Source organism: Schistocerca nitens, chromosome 2, assembly GCF_023898315.1.
Source record: "Schistocerca nitens isolate TAMUIC-IGC-003100 chromosome 2, iqSchNite1.1, whole genome shotgun sequence".
Classification (NCBI taxonomy): Eukaryota; Metazoa; Arthropoda; class Insecta; order Orthoptera; family Acrididae; genus Schistocerca; species Schistocerca nitens.
In genome coordinates, this window is record NC_064615.1 from 196,126,388 (window position 1) to 196,151,667 (window position 25,280).

At 45.0% G+C, this 25,280-nt stretch overlaps 1 protein-coding gene across 1 annotated transcript in view; it reads left to right on the top strand.

Moving 5' to 3' along the window:
* The window catches only part of LOC126234319 (polypeptide N-acetylgalactosaminyltransferase 1-like), a 402,153-nt gene that overhangs the window by 126,518 nt on the left and 250,355 nt on the right, over positions 1–25,280 (top strand). The window contains exon 3 of the mRNA XM_049943004.1: positions 17,637–17,746. Within this exon, the coding sequence (XP_049798961.1) occupies positions 17,637–17,746 (110 nt within the window). The remainder of the gene's footprint in view (positions 1–17,636; positions 17,747–25,280) is intronic.

Below are 25,280 nucleotides of genomic sequence, written 5' to 3' on the forward strand. Positions count from 1 at the left end.
TACTCACACAACTCTTCAGCCGATGATGTTTGACGGAATGACGGGTGTGCATTTTACTTATGTTTACATTTGTCCTCTGTCAACGTCAGCACGTGGATGTGTTCCATTACCTCGAGTATCTGCACTAAGCGCTGCGAGTGTCGACGTCAGTGTTTTGTTATTTAATTAATAACGTTGTGTCTCAGTGAATGGTACACTGTGATACATTTTTGAATAGGTCTTTAGGAGAGGAAATGAATTACATAATAAAAAATGCAGGGTACCATTTAAAAAAGTAATACCGCTGTTCATATCTTTGTAAAAAACAAGGCTACAACGAAGGCAATCATGCTGATTGATCTTCCCCTGACAGGTAAAGAACATTTGCTTGAAACATTTTGTAATTTGCATCTGGACAAACAGTTACTTAGGATGCTCAAGATAAATGGGACGCCCTGTATACACCACGAGGCCTGCTAACAAACACTAAACACTAACAATAATAATGTACTCGTGTGGCCAGTATAGGTGTCGCAGAGAATGCAACTCTAATCATTTACACACCCCCATTGGTGTGTACGCGTATGAAATTACATTGACAGCCCACAATGTTTTCTAGGAACTTCAATTTTTTTTTCCAGGCAATATATATTAGACTAATTACAGAGATTTCGGTATCAACCTCATCTTTTCAAATGAAACTCTCCTAATTTATGCTGATAGCATCGGAATTCTAAAATAGAGTAATTCAATGGCGTTTCACTCTTCAAAAGCCAATTTCTAATTTGGAACTAGTTACAATATTTAGACTATAGGATTTATGTGATTTGAACACGTCAAGCGGCTAATATCTTCAGCAAGAGTTCGTGATTTCATACCCAAGTAAGCAGCTACTGTCGGTAAGGAACAAATGTGTGCTGCACCGCCGCCATATAAATGAGCTGCAGGTGCACTAGAATACTGCACAGAGGCTAAAAAGCTAGACTCCTACGAATGGAGCGAACGAGACAGATGCTCTGGTAGCTATTTTTCATAATCCACGCATGGAGCAAGGCGGTTCACTGTTTAGCACACTGAACTCGCATTCTGGAGGACGACGGTTCAAATCCCTGTCCAGCCATCCAGATTTAGGTTTTTCGTAATTTCCCTAAACCGCTCCGGGCAAATGGCAGTATAGTTCCTATGAAACGATACGACCGATCCCCTTCCCTATTCTTCAAAACAATACGAGCTTATGCTCCATCTCTAACGACCTTGACGTCGACGGGACGTTAAGCCATCTTCTTCCTTCCTTCCTTCATACTTTACATGGTAATTGGAGAGACACAGCGAGAGACTTATAATAAGCCAGCCCAGCGTCGTACGTTATTTGCGTGCAACCAGCTTCCATCTGTATCGCGTCACTTCCTCTGTAGACTGAGGTGACAAAAGTCATGGGATACTTCTTAATATCGTGTCGGACCTCCTCCTGCCCGGCCTAGTATGGCAGCTTGACGTGGCATGGACTCAATAAGTCTTTGGAAGTCCCCTGCAGTAATATTGAACCATGATGCCTCCAATAGGCGTCCATAATTGCGAAAGTGTTGCCGGTGCAAGATTTTGTGCACAAACTGGCCCCTCTATTATGTCCAATAAATGTTCGATGGCATTCATGTCTGACGATTAGTTGGCCAGCTCTTGTTGTTGTTGTTGTGGTCTTCAGTCCTGAGACTGGTTTGATGCAGCTCTCCATGCTACTCTATCCTGTGCAAGCTTCTTCATCTCCCAGTACCTACTGCAACCTACATCCTTCTGAATCTGCTTACTGTATTCATCTCTTGGTCTCCCTCTACGATTTTTACCCTCCACGCTGCCCTTCAATGCTAAATTTGTGATCCCTTGATGCCTCAAAACATGTCCTACCAACCGATCCCTTCTTCTAGTCAAGTTGTGCCACAAACTTCTCTTCTCCCCAATCCTATTCAATACCTCCTCATTAGTTACGTCATCTACCCACCTTATCTTCAGCATTCTTCTGTAGCACCACATTTCGAAAGCTTCTATTCTCTTCTTGTCCAAACTAGTTATCGTCCATGTTTCACTTCCATACATGGCTACACTCCATACAAATACTTTCAGAAACGACTTCCTGACACTTAAATCTATACTCGATGTTAACAAATTTCTCTTCTTCAGAAACGCTTTCCTTGCCATTGCCAGTCTTCATTATATATCCTCTCTACTTCGACCATCATCAGTTATTTTGCTCCCTAAATAGCTAAACTCCTTTACTACTTTGTCTCATTTCCTAATTTAATTCCCTCTGCATCACCCGATTTAATTTGACTACATTCCATTATCATCTTTTTGCTTTTGTTGATGTTCATCTTATATCCTCCTTTCAAGACACCATCCATTCCGTTCAACTGCTCTTCCAAGTCCTTTGCTGTCTCTGACAGAATTACAATGTCATCGGCGAACCTCAAAGTTTTTACTTCTTCTCCATGAATTTTAATACCTACTCCAAATTTTTCTTTTGTTTCCTTTACTGCTTGCTCAATATACAGATTGAATAACATCGGGGAGAGGCTACAACCCTGTCTCACTCCTTTCCCAACCACTGCTTCCCTTTCATGCCCCTCCACTCTTATAACTGCCACCTGGTTTCTGTACAAATTGTAAATAGCCTTTCGCTCCCTGTATTTTACCCCTGCCACCTTCAGAATTTCAAAGAGAGTATTCCAGTTAACATTGCCAAAAGCTTTCTCTAAGTCTACAAATGCTAGAAACGTAGGTTTGCCTTTTCTTAATCTTTCTTCTAAGATAAGTCGTAAGGTTAGTATTGCCTCACGTGTTCCAACATTTCTACGGAATCCAAACTGATCTTCCCCGAGGTCCGCTTCTACCAGTTTTTCCATTAGTCTGTAAAGAATTCGCGTTAGTATTTTGCAGCCGTGACTTATTAAACTGATAGTTCGGTAATTTTCACATCTGTCAACACCTGCTTTCTTTGGGATTGGAATTATTATATTCTTCTTGAAGTCTGAGGGTATTTCGCCTGTCTCATACATTTGCTCACCAGATGGTAGAGTTTTGTCATGACTGGCTCTCCCAAGGCCATCAGTAGTTCTAATGGAATGTTGTCTACTCCCGGGGCCTTGTTTCGACTCAGATCTTTCAGTGCTCTGTCAAACTCTTAACGCAGTATCTTAACTCCCATTTCGTCTTCATCTACATCCTCTTCCCTTTCCATAATATTGTCCTCAAGTACATCGCCCTTGTATAAACAAAAATCTGGATTCACCTGACCAGGTCACGGTTTTCCAGTCGCCTGGGGTCTACTCGATATGGTCAGAAGCCCAGGAGAGGCGCTACAGTCGATGTCGTGCTGTTAGCACAGGCACTCTCTTCGGTCGCCTGCTGCCGTAGCCCATTAACGCCAGATTTCACCGCACTGTCCTAAGGAACACGTTCGTCGTACGTCCCAGACCGATATCTGCGGTTATTTCATGCAGTGCTGCTTGTCTTTTAGCACTGACAACCTACGCAATGTCTGCTCTGGATCTCTAGGTGAAGTCCGCCTGCCCGTGCGTGATTCGTGGTGATAAGTAATGCCTGAAATTTGGTATTCTCAGCACGCTCTTGACACTATGGATCTCGGAATACTGAATTCCCAAACGATTTCCGAAATGGAATGCCCATGCGTCAGGGTCCATTTCAGGTTCAAAGTCTGTTAATTTCCGTCGTGCGGCCATAACCAGCCGGAAGCATTTTCACACGAGTCACCTGAGTACAAACAATAGCTCCACCAACCCACTGCCCTTTTGTACTTTGTGATCACTATCGCTTCACTTCTACGAGGGTCACTCCAAAAGAAATGCACACTATTTCTGTAAAAATACGGTTTTCATTCCGCATGTGTGAAAGTTTTACAGTGTGTAGATATACCCTTCCCGCTTGTTTTCAAACTTAGTTCAACCTGTTACCGTGAGTGGCGCCGTCACAGCATGTCTTCAAGATGGCTGCTACACTTGACGTTCGTCAGAAGCAACGTGCTCTCATAGAATTCCTCTGCTGTGAAAACGAGACAGCGGGAAACATCCACAAGAGGTTGAAAAAGGTGTATGGAGATGCTGCTGTCGATCGCAGTACAGTTAGTCGATGGGCAAGCAGGTTACGTGGTGAAAGCGGGCACGGCAATATTGAGGATTGTCCTCGCAGCGGCAGGCCTCGTACTGCACACACTCCAGACAATGTGCAGGGAGTTATCGAATTGGTGGCTGCTGACGGACGCATCACAGTGAACGAATTGTCACGCTACTTTGGGATAGGGGGAGGAAGTGTTTGCAGAATACTGAAAGTGTTGGCGTTAAAATGGATTGTGCCAGGCGGGTTCCCAGGATGTTGACAGTGGCTCACAAAGAAACAACAAAAACGGTATGCAGTGAAGTTTTGGAACATTACGAGAATGGTGGAGATGAATTTCTTGGAAGAATTGTGACAGGTGATGAAACATGGGTCCATCATTTTTCACCAGAGACGAAGAGGCAATCAATGGAGTGGCATCATGCGAATTCATGTTATCGCTACGGTGTTTTTCGATTCCGAAGGACTTGTGCTTGTGGACGTAATGCCAAGTGGAACCACCATAAATTCTGATGCATATGTGATGACACTGAAGAAACTTAAAGCTCGACTGAGTCGTGTTCGACCACATCTGCAAAAGCAGGATGTTTTGCTGTTGCACGAGAATGCACGGCCACATGTTAGTCAAAAAACCATGGAAGCGATCACAAAACTCGGATGGACAACACTGAAACACTCGCCTTACAGTCCTGACCTGTCTCCATGTGACTATCATCTCTTTGGGAAACTGAAAGACTCTCTTCGTGGAACAAGGTTTGAAGATGATGACTCCCTTGTGCACGCTGCCAAACAGTGGCTCCAATAGGTTGGTACAGAATTTAACGGTGCGCATATACAGGCGCTGGTTTCAAAATGGCGTAAGGCAGTTGAGGGGGATGGAAATTATGTGGAGAAATGAAAATATGGTTCCTAAAGGATGTATCTACACACTGTAAAACTTCCAAACATGTAGAATAAAAGATGGATTTTACAAAAAGTAGTGTGTATTTCTTTTGGAGTGACCCTCGTATCATTCCAGTGTAGATTATCCGATTCCCGGCGCGGTTAGGGATTTTCCCTGCCCGTGGACTGGGTGTTTGTGTTGTCCTCATCATTTCATCGTCATCATTATCATTTGTGACAGTGGCTAGATTGTACTCTGTGTAAAAAATTGGACTGTGTAAAAATTACGACTTTGTACGGGCGCTGATGACCGCGCAGTTGAGCGCCCCACAAACCAGACATCATCATCATCATCAACATCATCATCATCAACATCAACAACAACAACAACAACACAGGCAGTGCTGTTCGGGGCGGTGTTACTGCAGCGGAAGACCGCACGCATGCTCACTTGCGGGACACTAAGTAAGCCGTTGCGCAGCTACAGAGGTGGCTCAATCGCTATTTCGATTACATACGGAAAGCGCGCACGGCTCTATTTTCCCACACTGCAATAGATTATACTTGGAAGTACCACAAAGTCGAAAACGCACTCGCGTTTCTTCTGAAAATCTTTCGATGACAAACGCAGTTGCATTTTAATTTGATAACTGTTACTTGTACATGTGTGGCTAAAACTAATTCTTGATTTTTCATTATTGTACGACTAATATGATACTATTTTTGCGACCCAGTGCAGAAATAAAGTTTGTAAGTGTTGGTGCTGTTTCAGTAAACGGTCTTATACATAAGAAGCACAGTTCAGTTTATCCATGCTAAATTCAGTAACTACTGACGTTTCTCAGCGAAGCTGTCACAAATACCTGGATAACAACTCCTGTTTGCGAGCACATGAACAGCGCCAGCATATAACACTTTCGTTCCGTTAGCGAATCCTGTGCACTGCTATATAACTTGTTCACAACTTTCATACCACATAGCAACAAAGCGCTAACAGAAACATTACAACTTCCTTTACAACGCGATTTACATTGCAGTAAGGTACAATCCAGCAGGTTAAGCAGGCCCGGACATACGTTGACTGCCTCGCGTCAGCGCTGGCGACAATGACCCGTTCTAGCAAAAATCTTTCAATCAAACTACAAGCGGCAGCGCGCTACTAAAAAGTTGAGACACTGCGTAAGGTGGGATGACAGTACGCTCACAACGGTTAAGGTCCCAAGTTGTGACTTACCCGCAAGTATTGTTTGCAGGCAGGCCACATAGTGCTCCACTCTCCGCAGCGACACAAAATTGCATTAAATCTCAATCTTCTACAAAAACCGTAAAGAAAAGGGTCTAAAATTCACAGCAAGCGAGGCGGCGCAGTGCTTATTACAATCCTCTTGTATTGAGGAGCATGACGGTCCACATCCCCGTCCGACTATTCAAAGTCAAGCTTTCCGTGATTTCTCTACATAGCTTACGACAATGTCAGGATTGTGCCTCCCATAAGGGCACGGCAGTTGTCGTTCCCCATCCTTTCCTTATCCGATATCTTCCTCTGCCTGTAATGACCTCGTCGTAGACGGGACGTCAGGCTCTTACCTCCTTCCTTTCTGAAATTCGTGTTTGGCATTGATATCTGAGCCGGCTGAAGTGGCCGTGCGGTTAAAGGCGCTGCAGTCTGGAACCGCAAGACCGCTACGGTCGCAGGTTCGAATCCTGCCTCGGGCATGGATGTTTGTGATGTCCTTAGGTTAGTTAGGTTTAACTAGTTCTAAGTTCTAGGGGACTAATGACCTCAGAAGTTGAGTCCCATAGTGCTCAGAGCCATTTGAACCATTGATATCTGAAGTGTCCCTAGACGTGACGTAAATCTGTCCCTAATTAAGTTAGGGCCAGAGTTAAATTTTTTCCTTGAAGGAGACCCAATATTTGCGTCTGGAAAAGTTACTTACTTCAAAACTGATAAGCATAATGGTTTCGAACCCTAAAATGCCAGGATGCCACTCGCAGGACCAATCCAGCCTCCTCGCTATCAAAAGCCAATTATTTTAAACAGAACTACAGTACAATTAAGAGAAAAGCCACGGGATGCCTCCTAATGTTGTGTCTGACCTTTTCCTGGAATAGCAGCTCGATGTGGCATGGAATCAACAATTCATTGGACGTCCTCTGCAGAAATGCTGGGCCATGCTGCCCCTATAGCCATCCATAATCGAGAAAATGGTGCCGGTGCAGAAGTTTGTGCACGAACGGATCTCTCGATACTGTCCCATAAATGTTGGAAGGGGTTGATGTCGGGCAATGTGGGTGGCCAAATCATTGGCTCGAACTGTCCAGAATCTTACTCAAACCAGTCGGTTACAGTTGTGGCTGGTGACATGCTGCATTGTCCCTCCATAAAAATTCCATCGTTGTTTGGGAACGCGAAGTCCATGAATGGCTGCAAATGGACTCCAAGTAGCCGAACGTAACAATTTCCAGTAAGTGATCGGTTCAGTTTGACCAGAAGACCCAGTATATTCCATGTAAACACAGCCCCACCATTATCGACCCACCGACAGCTTCCACAGTGCGTTGTTGACAATTTGGGCCCATGGCTTCATTGGGTCTGGACCTCATTCGCACGCTACCATCAGCTCTTTCCAGCTGAAATCGTAACTCATTGAAAGGTTGTAACCGCCCTCTTACTAATCGACCTATTCTGCTTGCGATATAAAATATGACCGTGGATCGCGTGTATGGCTAATGGATTTTTCTAATTGGATAAGGCTATCTTTCCCGAAGAAGTGATAGCGATAAGTAGGAGGAAAGTGTACAACCGACTCTTCTGATGGAAAGTCTACTAAAAATAAAAAGGAATTAAACCGAACAGGGCTATAATTTGGAAAATGAAAGTTATTTTGTGCATTCACTCACGGACAACACTGGACAGAAGGGGGTACCACTGATCATGAATCCAAAAGTTACACTAAAGATCGAAAAGGAAATAATTAACGGTAGCCAGCCCACTAGGGCAATTTACATCCAAAATCCTGGTCAAGATGATGGGAAAGAAAAACATGCATTATTAAACACTTGACGTGGCAACTGAAGGTTGTCACGTTTTTTGACACTAATTTTAAGTGAGTATGTAATGATAACAGGTATGGGAAGGGGAGGTTGGCAAAGCTTATAGGTGACAGCATAGGTGGCGTTGGTGGGATCACTCATGGGAAAATTCCTGCAGTAGTGGGTATTAGAGCTGCATCTTTTTTGGATTGAAGTCAGCTGATAGGTATTCCTGCTTAAGGGAAGTCTCTCTAACAAAGGAACCACTTTTGACAAAGCTTAGGTATCCGAGTAATGAGGGAATTAGTATATTTCACCAAAATGTACAAGGTATTAAAGTTAGTGAACTGCTTATAGATGTTGATTCTGAAATTATTGGTATATCTGAACACTTCTTAAATAAGGAGATAATTCAGAGGCTTCCTTTACCAGGATACAGGTTGGCTGGCAGCTTTTCGAGGAGCTCTTTGCGGTGTGGGGGAGTAGCCATGTATGTGAAAAACGGCATCCCATTTGAGTCAATTGATGTTTCAAAGTACTGCACTGAAAAGGTGTCCGAATGTTGTGCAGGTGTGGTTAAATTTAATGGAGCTAAACTTCTAACTGTTGTTAGGTTCTTGGTTCACTTTATAGGAAATACAAAAAGTTGGCTATATGTGGTGACTTCAATATTAATTGTATGAGTGATTGTGCAGGGAAGAGGATGCTGGTAGACCTCCTTAATTCATATAATCTTATGCAAACCGTATTCTTTCCAACGAGAGTGTAAGGGAACACTAGAACAACCATAGACAACATTTTTGTTCATTCCTCATTACTAGACGGGCATTCTGTTAGCAAAAAGGTGAATGGCCTTTCAAATCATGATGCACAAATTTTAACTCTAAAAGATTTTTGTGCTACAACACGTGTTAAATATAGTCATCAGCTGTTCACGAAAACTGATGCAGTTGCTGTAGAGACCTTCGTAAACCTTATCAAGGAACGAGAGTGGCAAGATGTTTATAGCGCTGATACAGTAGACGATAAATATAATGCTTTTCTCAAGACTTTTCTCGTGCTCTTTGAAAGTTGCTATCCGTTAGAACGTTCAAAACAGGGTACTAGCACAAACAGGCAGCCTGGGTGGCTGACTAGGGGGATAAGAATATCTTGTAGAACAAAGTGGCAATTATATCAAAACGTTAGAAACAGTCAAAATCTAAATGCAGCAGCCCATTACAAACAGTATTGTAAGGTGCTTAAAAATGTTATTAGGAAGGCAAAAAGTATGTGGTATGCAGATAGAATAGCTAAGTCTCAGGATAAAATTAAAACCATATGGTCAGTCGTAAAGGAAGTGGCTGGTCTGCAGAGACAGGTCGAGGATATACAATCAGTGCGTAGTGGGAATGTCCGTGTTACTGATAAGTCACATATGTGTACAGTATTTAATAATCACTTTCTGAATACAGCAGGTGAACTAAATACACTCCTGGAAATTGAAATAAGAACACCGTGAATTCATTGTCCCAGGAAGGGGAAACTTTATTGACACATTCCTGGGGTCAGATACATCACTTGATCACACTGACAGAACCACAGGCACATAGACACAGGCAACAGAGCATGCACAATGTCGGCACTAGTACAGTGTATATCCACCTTTCGCAGCAATGCAGGCTGCTATTCTCCCATGGAGACGATCGTAGAGATGCTGGATGTAGTCCTGTGGAACGGCTTGCCATGCCATTTCCACCTGGCGCCTCAGTTGGACCAGCGTTCATGCTGGACGTGCAGACCGCGTGAGACGACGCTTCATCCAGTCCCAAACATGCTCAATGGGGGACAGATCCGGAGATCTTGCTGGCCAGAGTAGTTGACTTACACCTTCTAGAGCACGTTGGGTGGCACAGGATACATGCGGACGTGCATTGTCCTGTTGGAACAGCAAGTTCCCTTGCCGGTCTAGGAATGGTAGAACGATGGGTTCGATGACGGTTTGGATGTACCGTGCACTATTCAGTGTCCCCTCGACGATCACCAGTGGTGTACGGCCAGTGTAGGAGATCGCTCCCCACACCATGATGCCGGGTGTTGGCCCTGTGTGCCTCGGTCGTATGCAGTCCTGATTGTGGTGCTCACCTGCACGGCGCCAAACACGCATACGACCATCATTGGCACCAAGGCAGAAGCGACTCTCATCGCTGAAGACGACACGTCTCCATTCGTCCCTCCATTCACGCCTGTCGCGACACCACTGGAGGCGGGCTGCACGATGTTGGGGCGTGAGCGGAAGACGGCCTAACGGTGTGCGGGACCGTAGCCCAGCGTCATGGAGACGGTTGCGAATGGTCCTCGCCGATACCCCAGGAGCAACAGTGTCCCTAATTTGCTGGGAAGTGGCGGTGCGGTCCCCTACGGCACTGCGTAGGATCCTACGGTCTTGGCGTGCATCCGTGCGTCGCTGCGGTCCGGTCCCAGGTCGACGGGCACGTGCACCTTCCGCCGACCACTGGCGACAACATCGATGTACTGTGGAGACCTCACGCCCCACGTGTTGAGCAATTCGGCGGTACGTCCACCCGGCCTCCCGCATGCCCACTATACGTCCTCGCTCAAAGTCCGTCAACTGCACATACGGTTCACGTCCACGCTGTCGCTGCATGCTACCAGTGTTAAAGACTGCGATGGAGCTCCGTATGCCACGGCAAACTGGCTGACACTGACGGCGGCGGTGCACAAATGCTGCGCAGCTAGCGCCATTCGACGGCCAACACCGCGGTTCCTGGTGTGTCCGCTGTGCCGTGCGTGTGATCATTGCTTGTACAGCCCTCTCGCAGTGTCCGGAGCAAGTATGGTGGGTCTGACACACCGGTGTCAATGTGTTCTTTTTTCCATTTCCAGGAGTGTAGAAAGCTAGTCCCAACAGGGAATCATATAGCGCTCTTAAAAGAAAGTGTTCCGAGACTGTCACCTGAAATGCTCCTCCATGATACTGACAAGAGGGAGATTGAGTTAACAATTAAATCACTAAAGACCAAGAACTCTCATGGATATGACGGGGTATTTAGCAGAATACTGACGTGTTGTTCTATGTATGTTAGCCCAGTACTTAGCCATATCTGTAACTTTTCCTTTAGGAGTGGTCGGTTTCCTGATCGATTAAAGTACTCGGTAGTGAAGCCACTTTATAAAAAGGGAGACATTGATAATGTTGACAATTTTAGACCTATTTCTATGCCATCGGTGTTTGCTAAAATTATCGAGAAGGTTGTATATACAAGTGTACTGGAGCATTTAAATTCACATAACATGCTGTTAAATGTTCAGTTTGGTTTTAGAAATGGTTTAACAACTGAAAATGCTATATTCTCTTTTCTTTGTGAGGTTTTGGACGGTTTAAATAAAAGGTTGCGAACGCTAGGTGTTTTCTTTGATTTAACGAGGGCTTTGGACTGTGTTGCCCACAAAATATTACTGCAGAAGCTGGACCATTATGGAGTAAGGGGAGTAGCTTACAATTGGTTCGCCTCTTACTTTAAGAACAGAAAGCAGAAGGTAATTCTCCGCAATATTGAAAGTGGTAGTGATGTTCAGTCCCAATGGGGCACTGTTAAGTGGGGCGTTCCCCAAGGGTCGGTGCTGGGGCCACTGCTGTTTCTTATTTATATAAATGATATGCCTTCTAGTATTACAGGTGATTCAAAAATATTTCTGTTTGCTGAGGACACCAACTTGGTAGTGAAGGATCTTGTGTGTAATATTGAAACAGTATCAAATAATGTAGTTCATGAAATAAGTTCGTGGCTTGTGGAAAATAATTTGATGCTAAATCACAGTAAGACTCAGTTTTTAGTTTCTAACTCACAATTCAACAAGAACCCATATTTTGATTAGACAGAATGGGCATATTATAAGCGAGACGGAACAGTTCAAGTTCCTAGGCGTTCGGATAGATAGTAAGCTGTTGTGGAAAGCCCATGTCCAGGATCTTGTTCAGAAACTAAATGCTGCATTATTTACCATTAGAACAGTATCTGAAATAAGTGACACTTCAACACGAAAAGTAATCTAGTTCGCATATTTTCATACGCTTATGTCGTACGGTATTATTTTTTGGGGTAATTCTTCTGATTCAAAAAGGGTATTTTTGGCTCAAAAACTGGCTGTTCGAGCTATATGTGGTGTAAGTTAGAGAACCTCTTGTCGACCCCTATTCAATAGTCTTGGAATTCTGACATTGCCCTCACAGTATATATTTTCTTTAATGTCGTTTGTCGTTAGCAATATTAGCCTATTCCCAAGAGTTAGCAGCTTTCACTCAGTTAATACTATGCAGAAATCCAACCTGCATGTGGAATGCACTTCCTTGACTCTTGTGCAGAAAGGAGTGCAGTATTCTGCTGCATCCATTTTCAATAAGCCACCACAAGAACTCAAAAACCTTAGCAGTAGTCCAAACTCTTTTAAGTCTAAACTGAAGAGTTTCCTCATGGTTCACTCCTTCTATTCTGTCGAGGAGTTCCTGGAAGAGCTAAAAAATTAAGCAAATTCCAGTGTTACATTGTTGATTTTCTTTATTTAAACTTACGACTTGTCACCTTCTACCGTATCTTCCTTCGCCGTCGGCGTTGTCGTTGTTACCGTGAGACACCGTTATACCAAGAGGAAAGGCGCGTCGATCTCAGAGCATGAGATATGATGACCTTAAGCCATTGACAACACACAACGGTCACGGTAGCACCTGATTCCAGAATAGCTGCAGTAGTTAAGATCTACGAACTATCCCCTGTTGACCAGGTTCAAATGGTTCAAATGGCTCTGAGCACTATGGGACTCAACTGCTGTGGTCATAAGTCCCCTAGAACTTAGAACTACTTAAACCTAACTAACCTAAGGACAGCACACAACACCCAGCCGGGAATCGAACCCGGGAACCCGGGCGTGGGAAGCGAGAACGCTACCACACGTGTTGACCAGTCCCCAAAACTTAACTCGTAACGAGATCCCTTCAAAGCAAATTGTCATAACGATCGTCTATAAAGGCTTCGTACAACGAGAAGAAATGTTACGGTTTATGGAATAATAACAGATACGACCAAACTGTCTTGTCTCTTCTGCTTTATTTAACATAACTTCGTTCACAGTTTCATTCGCATTCACCACTCATTCACCGAAACCCTTTGATGAACAGCTTTGGTTGCTTAACACCAACAGTCAATGACAATGATACAGCTTTTCTCCTTTTTATAAATTGAAGCCCGCTCTCCGTGATATAATAAAAAAAAACCGGTCTCAATATCGCGTCCCTCGTGAGATGCGAATAGACTTATCCCGGAATTGACCGCCCTGTAGGTGTACTCAATTTAATGACCACACTTCGCTGTCCGCTATTTCGCGTAACTGAATGTCCATTTGTTAGTCTGATTATACACTGTAGCTATTTAAAATTCGCCCCTATATTTTTCACAACGCACAATTAGCACTTCGTTACTTTTTTTTTTTTTTCTAAGAGTAAACGGAAAAAAAGACGCCGTATCATCGGCTTAGTCGACATAAAGCAAAACACCTTAATATGCCCAATTTCACCTCTTCTTATAGGATCGGCTACCTTACTCATTAATTTACTACATATTATTTCCAATAACACTAAACACGTATCGCCGTTATATTTTAATTGTATTCAAAAGCATGGTACTACTATTATGACCAACCAGATCGTCATAAATCGCGCGGCGTGCGTTTTTAATGATAACTTTACGCTATTCAATTTCCGTTACAGCTATCTTGACTCGTAATGTTACAACCTGAATATGTTTTCTTTTACGTTTCATTTTATCTGTTTCTAATATCGTGTTAAAATTTCATGTATTGACTCATTCCATGACCATGGAGACTTCTCCTTAATTTGGTCCCACGGAACAATAAATAAATAAACTGAGAAGTCACTCTTACGTTATGTTTGGCATTAAATTTTGAAAAAGGCAGTCGAGTAATGACTTGAAAATATGCAATTAAACTGTATGTTAGTACTGAACTTCATTACGTAAACAATGACTTTCAGTGGCCTCAGCATAACCTCATCAAAGAAATTTAGAAAAAGTACAAGCACTTTTTACTTTGCCGTACTTATTTTGCAAACTGGATTTCATATTACTGTCTGAACAACTGAGCCTTTTTTACTGACTTGAACAGAATTGAATACTAGAAGACGTGCCAAACCAAATAGCCATGTACTCCAAGCTATATGTAAAATAGATAAAACTTCCGTACTCTTAATTTGTGCATTTCTTTAGATTTGGATTTCTCCAATGATTGATTCTCGAACTTGAAAAATGAAATTGCTTTACTTTAGTCATATACTGAAGCCTCTGTTGTACAACAGTTAATTGAAAGTAGACAGACGCGAAAATTATTAAAAGAGAGTTTATTCATTAATAAACTGGCTGTAACTATTCAGTTTGTTTCTTATGACAGTTAGCATATTAGGGGAAAAAAGGAATAAGGATCCTGCTTGGTAAAAATGTCTGGGGGCAGTGAGGACACAATCGCCCTGAGTTTAACTGATTATTATTTAAATAAATCTTATCAATCAAATCACATTCAGTTGTGCTGCTGGATTAGCCGTTAATACTTTCTACTAATGAACAGTCTTACTTCAGTGCTGTGCATACGACGAAACTCGGAGCCGACGACGAATCTGTGTTGCTGGAACTGCTGCTGTTGTTGTTAAAGACGGTAGCATCTTGTGGAGCGACAGCTAATTATAGGAACGGGCAATCGTAAATAATAGAGCCTGTTCCGCCCGTCCACTGTCCGTACTCTCGCTCCAGATATCTGGCCGGCGCGCGTACATGATGCCTCCGAAAATGGTACTCTCTCTACTACGAGAGCGTTAGCATCACAACTCCGCACACTACAAGCGCTACCGAGCGAGGTTGCGCAGTGGTTAGACACTGGACTTGCATTCGGGAGGAAGACGGTTCAATCCCGTGTCCGGCCATCCTGATTTAGGTTTTCCGTGATTTCCCTAAAACCACTCCAGGTAAATGCCGGGATGGTTCCTCTGAAAGGGCACGGCCGACTTCCTTCCCCATGCTTCCCTAATCCGATGAGACCGATGACCACGCTGTTTGGTCTCCTTCCCCAAACAACCAACCAACCAACTACAAGCGCTGGAACCCGTCTCCCCCTCTCTCCGCGCACTCTGCGCACCACCTCCCTACCCAAAGATTTTACAACACACAAACACTGCTATTATCGTTGCTAGTCGATGCAAATAACAATTCCTTTGGCTTTTTCCCACAGCTTATAAGTTTCACACTAAAAAACAGATAAATACAATGAAACGTCAATAGACTTCTACCTACATGTACACATACAGTGAAGCAATGTCCTTACTTATTAAAAGAAAGGATTTAAATTACAAATGTTTACATACAATTTAAAAAAAAAGTTACATATAGATAGCAGGTGCCATGCATCCTGCATTTTCGGTGTTACAAGGTCCTGGTTTTCCAGTCGCTCTGGTCCAAACGATACGGTCAGGAGCCCGGGATAGGCGCTGCAGGCGATGTCTTGCTGTTAGCAAAGGCACTCACGTCGGACGTCTGCTGCCATCGCCCATTCCATGGTGAGCCGGCCGGGGTGGCCGAGCGGTTCTAGGCGCTACAGTCTGGAACCGCGCGTCCGCTACGGTCGCAAGTTCGAATCCTGCCTCGGGCATGGATGTGTGTGATGTCCTTAGGATAGTTAGGTTTAAGTAGTTCTAAGTTCTAAGGGACTCATGACCTCAGAAGTTAGGTCCCATAGTGCTCAGAGCCATTTTGAACCATTCCGTGGTGAGAGGTAGTGCCTGAAATTCGGTATTCCCGCTACATTCTTGATAACTTGGATCTCTCAATATTGAATTCCCTAACGATTTCCGAAACTGAATGTTCCATGCGTGTAGCTCCAACTAACATTCCGCGTTCGGAGTCCGTTAATTATCGTCGTGCGGCCATATTCATATGGGACACACATTCCCATGAATCACCTGATTGTAAATGACAGCTCCACCAGTGCAGTGCCGTTTTATACAGGGCTATTACAAATGATTGAAGCGATTTCATAAATTCACTGTAGCTCCATTCATTGACATATGGTCACGACACACTACAGATACGTAGAAAAACTCATAAAAATTTAGTTCGGCTGAAGCCGCACTTCAGGTTTCTGCCGCCAGAGCGCTCGAGAGCGCAGTGAGACAAAATGGCGACAGGAGCCGAGAAAGCGTATGTCGTGCTTGAAATGCACTCACATCAGTCAGTCATAACAGTGCAACGACACTTCAGGACGAAGTTCCACAAAGATCCACCAACTGCTAACTCCATTCGGCGATGGTATGCGCAGTTTAAAGCTTCTGGATGCCTCTGCAGGGGGAAATCAACGGATCGGCCTGCAGTGAGCGAAGAAACGGTTGAACGCGTGCGGGCAAGTTTCACGCGTATCCCGCGGAAGTCGACGAATAAAGCAAGCAGGGAGCTAAACGTATCACAGCCGACGGTTTGGAAAACCTTACGGAAAAGGCTAAAGCAGAAGCCTTACCGTTTACAATTGCTACACGCCCTGACACCCGATGGCAAAGTCAAACGCTTTGAATTTTCGGCGCGGTTGCAACAGCTAATGGAAGAGGATGCGTTCAGTGCGAAACTTGTTTTCAGTGATGAAGCAACATTTTTTTCTTAATGGTGAAGTGAACAGACACAATGTGCGAATCTGGGCAGTAGAGAATCCTCACGCATTCGTGCAGCAAATTCGCAATTCACCAAAAGTTAACGTGTTTTGTGCAATCTCACGGTTTAAAGTTTACGGCCCCTTTTTCTTCTGCAAAAAAAAAAAAAAAAAAAAAAACGCTACAGGACACGTGTATCTGGACATGCTGGAAAATTGGCTCATGCCACAACTGGAGACCGACAGCGCCGACTTCATCTTTCAATAGGATGGTGCTCCACCGCACTTCCATCATGATGTTCGGCATTTCTTAAACAGGAGATTGGAAAACCGATGGATCGGTCGTGGTGGAGATCGTGATCAGCAATTCATGTCATGGCCTACACGCTCTCCCGACTTAACCCCATGCGATTTCTTTCTGTGGGGTTATGTGAAAGATTCCGTGTTTAAACCTCCTCTACCAAGAAACGTGCCAGAACTGCGAGCTCGCATCAACGATGCTTTCGAACTCATTGATGGGGACATGCTGCGCCGAGTGTGGGAGGAACTTGATTATCGGCTTGATGTCTGCCGAATCACTAAAGGGGCACATATCGAACATTTGTGAATGCCTAAAAAAACTTTGAGTTTTTGCATTTGTGTGCAAAGCATTGTGAAAATATCTCAAATAATAAAGTTATTGTAGAGCTGTGAAATCGCTTCAATCATTTGTAATAACCGTGTACTTCGTGTACGCGATACTACCACCATATTTGTCAATACCACTGTCGCATGACCTTTTTTCTGGGACTGTATAAAGCACACCTGTTTCCCAATCAATAGTCGAGTCGAGAGCAGCTTTATTTTAACAACAGTTCAGGCGAGAGCTGAGGGCTGAGAGACAGCAGACAGCTATAGTGCGTCTCTTGCTTTTCTTGCAGGTCCGGCCAGCGGCAGAGAGAGTTCGTAGACTCCCGCGGCGTCCACGTGGTTGTAGGCCGCTACGTGCCGGACTCCGGAGACTCCGAGTCAGAGGTCAACCTCACCAGAGGTCAGTACTGCAGCACCACTTCATTCAGCGGCTTGCCTTAGTATACGGTGATGAGCCAAAAGATTATGACCACCTGCTTAATAGCTTGTTTGTCCATCTCTGGAAAGAAATACATCACCGATTCTACGTATCAGGGATCAGACAGTTTGTTGGTAGATTTGTGGAAGTATACGGCATTAGATGTCCACGGTCAGGTCTACATCTACATTTATACTCCGCAAGCCACCCAACGGTTTGTGGCTAGGGCACTTAACGTGCCACTGTCATTACCTCCCTTTCCTGTTCCAGTCGCGTATGGTTCGCGGGAAGAACGACTGAGGCCTTTTGCAGATGATGCTGTGATGTATCGAGAGGTTGTAACAATGGAAAATTGTACTGAAATGCAGCAGGATCTGCAGCGAATTGACGCATGGTGCAGGGATTGGGAAATCGATCTCAATGTAGACAAGTGTAATGTGCTGCGAATACATAGAAAGATAGATCCCTTATCATTTAGCTACAAAATAGCAGGTCATCAATTGGAAGCAGTTAATTCCATAAATTATCTGGGAGTAGGCATTAGGAGTGATTTAAAATGGAATGATCATATAAAGTTGATCGTCGGTAAAGCAGATGCCAGACTGAGATTCATTGGAAGAATCCTAAGGAAATGCAATCCGAAAACAAAGGAAGTAGGTTACAGTACGCTTGTTCGCCCACTGCTTGGATACTGCTCAGCAGTGTGGGATCCGTACCAGATAGGGTTGATAGAAGAGAGAGAGAAGATCCAACGGAGAGCAGCGCGCTTCGTTACAGGATCATTTAGTAATCGTGAAAGCGTTACGGAGATGATAGATAAACTCCAGTGGAAGACTCTGCAGGAGAGACGCTCAGTAGCTCGGTACGGGCTTTTGTTAAAGTTTCGGGAACATACCTTCACCGAACAGTCAAGCAGTATATTGCTCCCTCCCACGTATATCTCGCAAGAGACCATGAGGATAAAATCAGAGAGATTAGAGCCCACACAGAAGCATACCGACAATCCTTCTTTCCACGAACAATACGAGACTGCAATAGAAGGGAGAACCGATAGAGGGACTCAGGGTACCCTCCGCCACAGACAGTCAGGTGGCTTGCGGAGTATGGATGTAGATGTAGATGTAGAAAGCGTCCGTGCGCTCTCGAATCTCTCTAATTTTACATTCGTAATCTCCTCGGGAAGTATAAGCAGGGCGAAGCAATATATTCGATATCTCGTCCAGAAACGAACCCTCTCGAAACCTGGACAGCAAGCTACACCGCGATGCAGAGCGCCTCCCTTTCAGAGTCTGCCACTTGAGTTTGCTAAACGTCTCCGTAACGCTATCACGCTTACCAAATAACCCTGTGACGAAACGCGCCGCTCTTCTCTATCTCCTTTGCCAACCCAACCTGGTACGGATCCCACACTGATGAGCAATACTCAAGTATATGTCAAACGAGTATTTTGTAAGCCACCTCCTTTGTTGGTGGACTACATTTTCTAAGGACTCTCCCAATGAATCTCAATCTGGCACCCGCCTTACCAACAATTAATTTTATATGATCATTCCACTTCAAATCGTTCCGTACGCATACTCCCAGATATTTTACAGTAGTCACTGCTACCAGTGTTTGTTCCGCTATCATATAATCATACAATAATGGGCCGCTGATTTGCGTACGAGGTGATGACGCCCGATAGTGACGCAGATGTGTTCCATAGGATTTACATCAGGCCAGTTTTGTAGCACAGATATCAACGTGAGTTAACTATAATGCTCCTCAAACGACTGCAGCACAGTTCTGGCTCAGACACGGACAGTTATACTGCTGAAAGTTGACGTCGCCGTCGGGAAAGACATCAATCATGAAGGGATGCAGGTGGTTCGAGTCCTAGATCACTACCGCAGGTCCCACGAAAGAGTAATAGAATGTCTCCCATATCATAATACTGCTTCCACCAGCCTGTGTCCGTGGCGCGCTGCGCGTTTCCAGCCGCCAGTCACTTCGATGACGGGGTTCGTGGAGTCGACCATAGACCTAGTGTAGCAAAAATACACTCCTGGAAATTGAAAAAAGAACACATTGACACCGGTGTGTCAGACCCACCATACTTGCTCCGGACACTGCGAGAGGGCTGTACAAGCAATGATCACACGCACGGCACAGCGGACACACCAGGAACCGCGGTGTTGGCCGTCGAATGGCGCTAGCTGCGCAGCATTTGTGCACCGCCGCCGTCAGTGTCAGCCAGTTTGCCGTGGCATACGGAGCTCCATCGCAGTCTTTAACACTGGTAGCATGCAGCGACAGCGTGGACGTGAACCGTATGTGCAGTTGACGGACTTTGAGCGAGGGCGTATAGTGGGCATGCGGGAGGCCGGGTGGACGTACCGCCGAATTGCTCAACACGTGGGGCGTGAGGTCTCCACAGTACATCGATGTTGTCACCAGTGGTCGGCGGAAGGTGCACGTGCCCGTCGACCTGGGACCGGACCGCAGCGACGCACGGATGCACGCCAAGACCGTAGGATCCTACGCAGTGCCGTAGGGGACCGCACTGCCACTTCCCAGCAAATTAGGGACACTGTTGCTCCTGGGGTATCGGCGAGGACCATTCGCAACCGTCTCCATGAAGCTGGGCTACGGTCCCGCACACCGTTAGGCCATTTCCGCTCACGCCCCAACATCGTGCAGCCCGCCTCCAGTGGTGTCGCGACAGGCGTGAATGGAGGGACGAATGGAGACGTGTCGTCTTCAGCGATGAGAGTCGCTTCTGCCTTGGTGCCAATGATGGTCGTATGCGTGTTTGGCGCCGTGCAGGTGAGCGCCACAATCAGGACTGCATACGACCGAGGCACACAGGGCCAACACCCGGCATCATGGTGTGGGGAGCGATCTCCTACACTGGCCGTACACCACTGGTGATCGTCGAGGGGACACTGAATAGTGCACGGTACATCCAAATCGTCATCGAACCCATCGTTCTACCATTCCTAGACCGGCAAGGGAACTTGCTGTTCCAACAGGACAATGCACGTCCGCATGTATCCCGTGCCACCCAACGTGCTCTAGAAGGTGTAAGTCAACTACCCTGGCCAGCAAGATCTCCGGATCTGTCCCCCATTGAGCATGTTTGGGACTGGATGAAGCGTCGTCTCACGCGGTCTGCACGTCCAGCACGAACGCTGGTCCAACTGAGGCGCCAGGTGGAAATGGCATGGCAAGCCGTTCCACAGGACTACATCCAGCATCTCTACGATCGTCTCCATGGGAGAATAGCAGCCTGCATTGCTGCGAAAGGTGGATATACACTGTACTAGTGCCGACATTGTGCATGCTCTGTTGCCTGTGTCTATGTGCCTGTGGTTCTGTCAGTGTGATCATGTGATGTATCTGACCCCAGGAATGTGTCAATAAAGTTTCCCCTTCCTGGGACAATGAATTCACGGTGTTCTTATTTCAATTTCCAGGAGTGTATGATTCACCTGAAGAGGCGACACGTTTCCGGTCGAATCCCGATGGTCCCGTTCCCACTGCGCCCGTAATTGACGACGTCGTTGGGTCAACATGTGAAGATGTAGAGGTGGTCCACTACGGAGCTCCATGGTCAACAATGTTCGATGAACGGTGTGCTCCGAAACACTTGCGCGTAGGCCTGCATTGCGCTTTTTCGGTAGAGATGCCACAGATCACCATCTATTCAGCGTTACAGAGCAGACAAGCCTCCGAACCCCATGTTGTGTGAAGAGCCGCGGACGTCCAGCCATTTAGCACCTAGTGGTAGTTTCGCTGACGTTCTCTTTCCGTAGATGCTCACGACTGTAGCACGTGAAGATTCGACCAGCTTCGCCATTTTCGGGATACACAGGCTCTGCGTAATAATAATCTGTCAAAGTCGCTCATCTCAACAATTTCCCCTTTTGCAGCCCATACCTTCGCTAGGGTGATCCCCTGTCCGTGTCTGATCCGCTTATATACTTTCGTTACGGCATCACGTGCCCGCAACGCAACCAGACGGCATCCAACGTCGCGTTTGGGAGTGCTCATTACGTTCCTGCTTATCAGTGTAAGTCTGCGTGTTAAGGACTCCGCAAATTTTACAACGGAACAGCTATGGTTTCCAATCAGCCGCAAAGGTAGAAAGTAAAATCAAGTGGTGAGACGTCACTTCTTAAATAATTAAAAAAAGAACATACAGAATTTTATTCCACTTTTAAGGATTTCAATTTACGTTTGATTGGTGTTTTCGTCATTTGACTGTACAAACTTCACTTTATATTATTAATCATGACTTTAGCGTTAAGCAATTCTCAAGTACAACAGTGTTGGATATAATTAAACTTTCGTTGAACGTCATAACGGCTTAAGGCCGAAATCATCCGGTACAATTAATATGAAATTCCGAGAGAGAACGCAGCCACAAGAATCAACAGGCATACACTATCTGCGTAAAAGTACCCGAACACCTGTTAGTGGATGTCAATATGGGTTGTGTCCACGCTACGCTTTATTTGAGCCTCTCCTGTGCCATTCTCTTCATCCCAGAGTAGCACTTGCAACCTACGTCCTCAATTATTTGCTGCATCTATTCCAATCTCTGTCTTCCTCTACAGTTTTTGCCTCTACTGGCCCCTCTAGTACCGTGGAAGTCATTCTCTGATGTCTTAACAGATGTCCTATCGTCCTGCCCATTCTCCTTGTGTTTTCCACATATTCCTTTCCTCTCCGATTTTGCGCACAACCTCCTCATTCCTTACCTTGTCAGTCCACCTAATATTTATATGTTTTGACGATGCCAATATGGCCTTAGCACTTTAGGACATGGTCTAAAAAAGATAAGAGGATGGTCATTGCGGACTGAAACCGGTCATCGTCTAAAGAATTGAGATTGTGATCAAAGACTGGAATAAAAAACATTTAATTTTCAACATTCGTCTCTAGCACCATATCTCAAATGCTTCGATTGTCTTCTGTTCCGGTTTTCCCACAGTCCACGTTTCACTACCATACAGTGCTGTGCTCCAAACGTACATTCTCATAGATTTCTTCCTCATATTAAGGCCTGTGTTCGATACTATTAGACTTCTGTTGGTAAGAAATACCATCCTTGCCAGTGCTAGTCTGCTTTTGACGTCCTCTTTGCTCCGTCCGTCATTGTTTATTTTGCTGCCTAGGTGAGCGTCAATCCTGATGCTAAGTTTCTCGCTGTTCTCATTTCTGCTGCTTCTCATTACTTTCGTCTTTTTTTCAATTTACTCTCAATCCATATTCTGTTAGACTGTTCATTCCATTCAGCAGATCATGTAATTATTTTTCACTTTCACCCTGGATAGCAATGTCATCAGCGAATCTTATCAATGATATCCTTTCCCCTTGAGTTTTGATTCGACTCCTGAACCTTTCTTTTATTTTCATCATTGCTTCTTCGATGTGCAGACTGAGCAGTAGGGGCGAAAGACTACGTTCCTGTCTTACACCCTTTTTAATCCGAGCACTTCGTTCTTCGTCGTCCACTCTTCTTATTCCCTTTTGGCTCTTGTACATATTGTATATTTCCCCTCTCTCCGTACCGCAGCGGCAGAATTACCTGTCTGGTGCCTTCACCTGTCCTAAAGCCAAACTCATTGTAATCTAACATATCCTCAGTTTTATTTTCCATTCTTCTAAATACTATTCTTCTCAGCAAGTTGGATGCATCAGCTGTTAAATTGACTGTGCGATAATTCTCGCACTTGCCAGCTCTTGCAGTCTGCGGAACTGTGTGGATGATATTTTTTCGAAAGTCAGATGGTATGTCGCCAGAGTCATACATTCTACACACCAACGTGAATGGTCGTTTTGTCGCCACTTCCCCCAAATGGAATGTTATGTATCCCTTCTGCCTTATTTGATCTTTCAGTCATCCTACGTTGTTTTAAATTCTGATTCTAATACTGGATCCTGTACCTCTTCTAAATCGACTCCTGTTCTTCTTGTATCACATCAGACAAATCTTCCACATCAGAGGCCTTCAATGTACTCTTTCCATCTATCCGCTATTTCCTCTACATTTATGACTGCTTACACTCTGCTGGGGTCATTTTCAATGACGTATTTGAAAATCTGGAAGGAATGACAGCCCATTATTCCTCAAGAGCCAGAACCAAAGGAGGACTCTTGTGTGTGGTGCGAAACCGATATTCTGACTCATCCCGCAGATATTCCATTATGTTCGCGTCGGACTCTAGGCAGGCCAGCCCATTTCATGAACGTTATTGTCCACAGACCATTGCCCCAGAGATGCTGCTTTATGAAAGGGCGCATTGTCATGCTGATACAATCAATCATCATCTCCGAGCTGTTGCTTTTTGTACACAAGAAAACACAATGCTGTAAAATGTTTTCTTATCCTACCGCATTAGCGCTTTCTTAAGCACAATAAGAGGACCACTAACACCCCACACTATAAAACTACCTCCTTCGCACTTCGTGTTGGCACTACAGGTGATGGGAAGTAACCATCTCCAGGCATTCGTCAAACCCAAACGCTTCGTTTGTATTGCCACAGGGTATAGAGTGATTCATTAAATTACTCGTTTCCAGTCATCCACTGTGCATTGGCGTCCCTCTGCAAACCACTTCAAGCGACGCCTAAGCAGAAATGCGAGGCTTACAATATTACAACCCATTCTCTTTAGCCCCCTGTCGCACAGTCATTGTGCTAGTTAGGCTGCTGGTAGCAATTAGGAGCTCAGGAGTAATTTCTTCCAGAAATTTCATACCATTCTTTACAGCCATCCTCCGCTACGCTCAACAATGCCTGTCTTTCTCTACATGAGATCTGCCTGGACTTGGTTTAGTTATGAACGTTTCCTCGCGTTTCTACTTCAGTCACATCATCAAGAGTTGACTTGGGCACCTTTAGAAGGGGTGAAATGACCGCGACGGGTTTGTTACTCAGGCTATATTTAGTTACTAGTCCACGTCCGAACTCACTAGGCACTGCTGACAGTCTCTGCTGTTTCTGCTTCTCTACTGACTCCGTGCCTCCGTTTATACTGTCTGGTCCGCCTCTCGTGATGTCTAGTGGTCTGTCCCGTTTTACGGAGTGTTGTCCGGATACTTTTGATCACATAGTTTAAGGGGAAGGGGGACTAATTATAGTGGTACTAGGGGTATCCTCTACCACACACTGTAAGTTGCTTTACGGAGTACAGATGTAGATAGCGCATTATTTCCTGCCGAATCTGGTTCGTCTTTCTTTAAGGAAGCAGTGGAGTGACGTGGGACCGCTTACCTTGACCCGCCATGTGCAGGGTCGCTGCCTCAGATAAACTGAGACGTCTCGTACGTTTCACTGCTGAGGCGGGAAGTTGGCTGCCGCGTGCTTTTCTTGATAGCGCAGCACGTGTCGGCCTGAAACTAGGAAGACGCACTGCTGTCACTGCAGAACGAGCTCTTCCCAAATTTTCCACAACCGGGATGTCCAGCACGCGTCTGCAGTCCTAAGTGCACGTCAACACACAGATGTACATCTGTGCTTCGCAAGCCA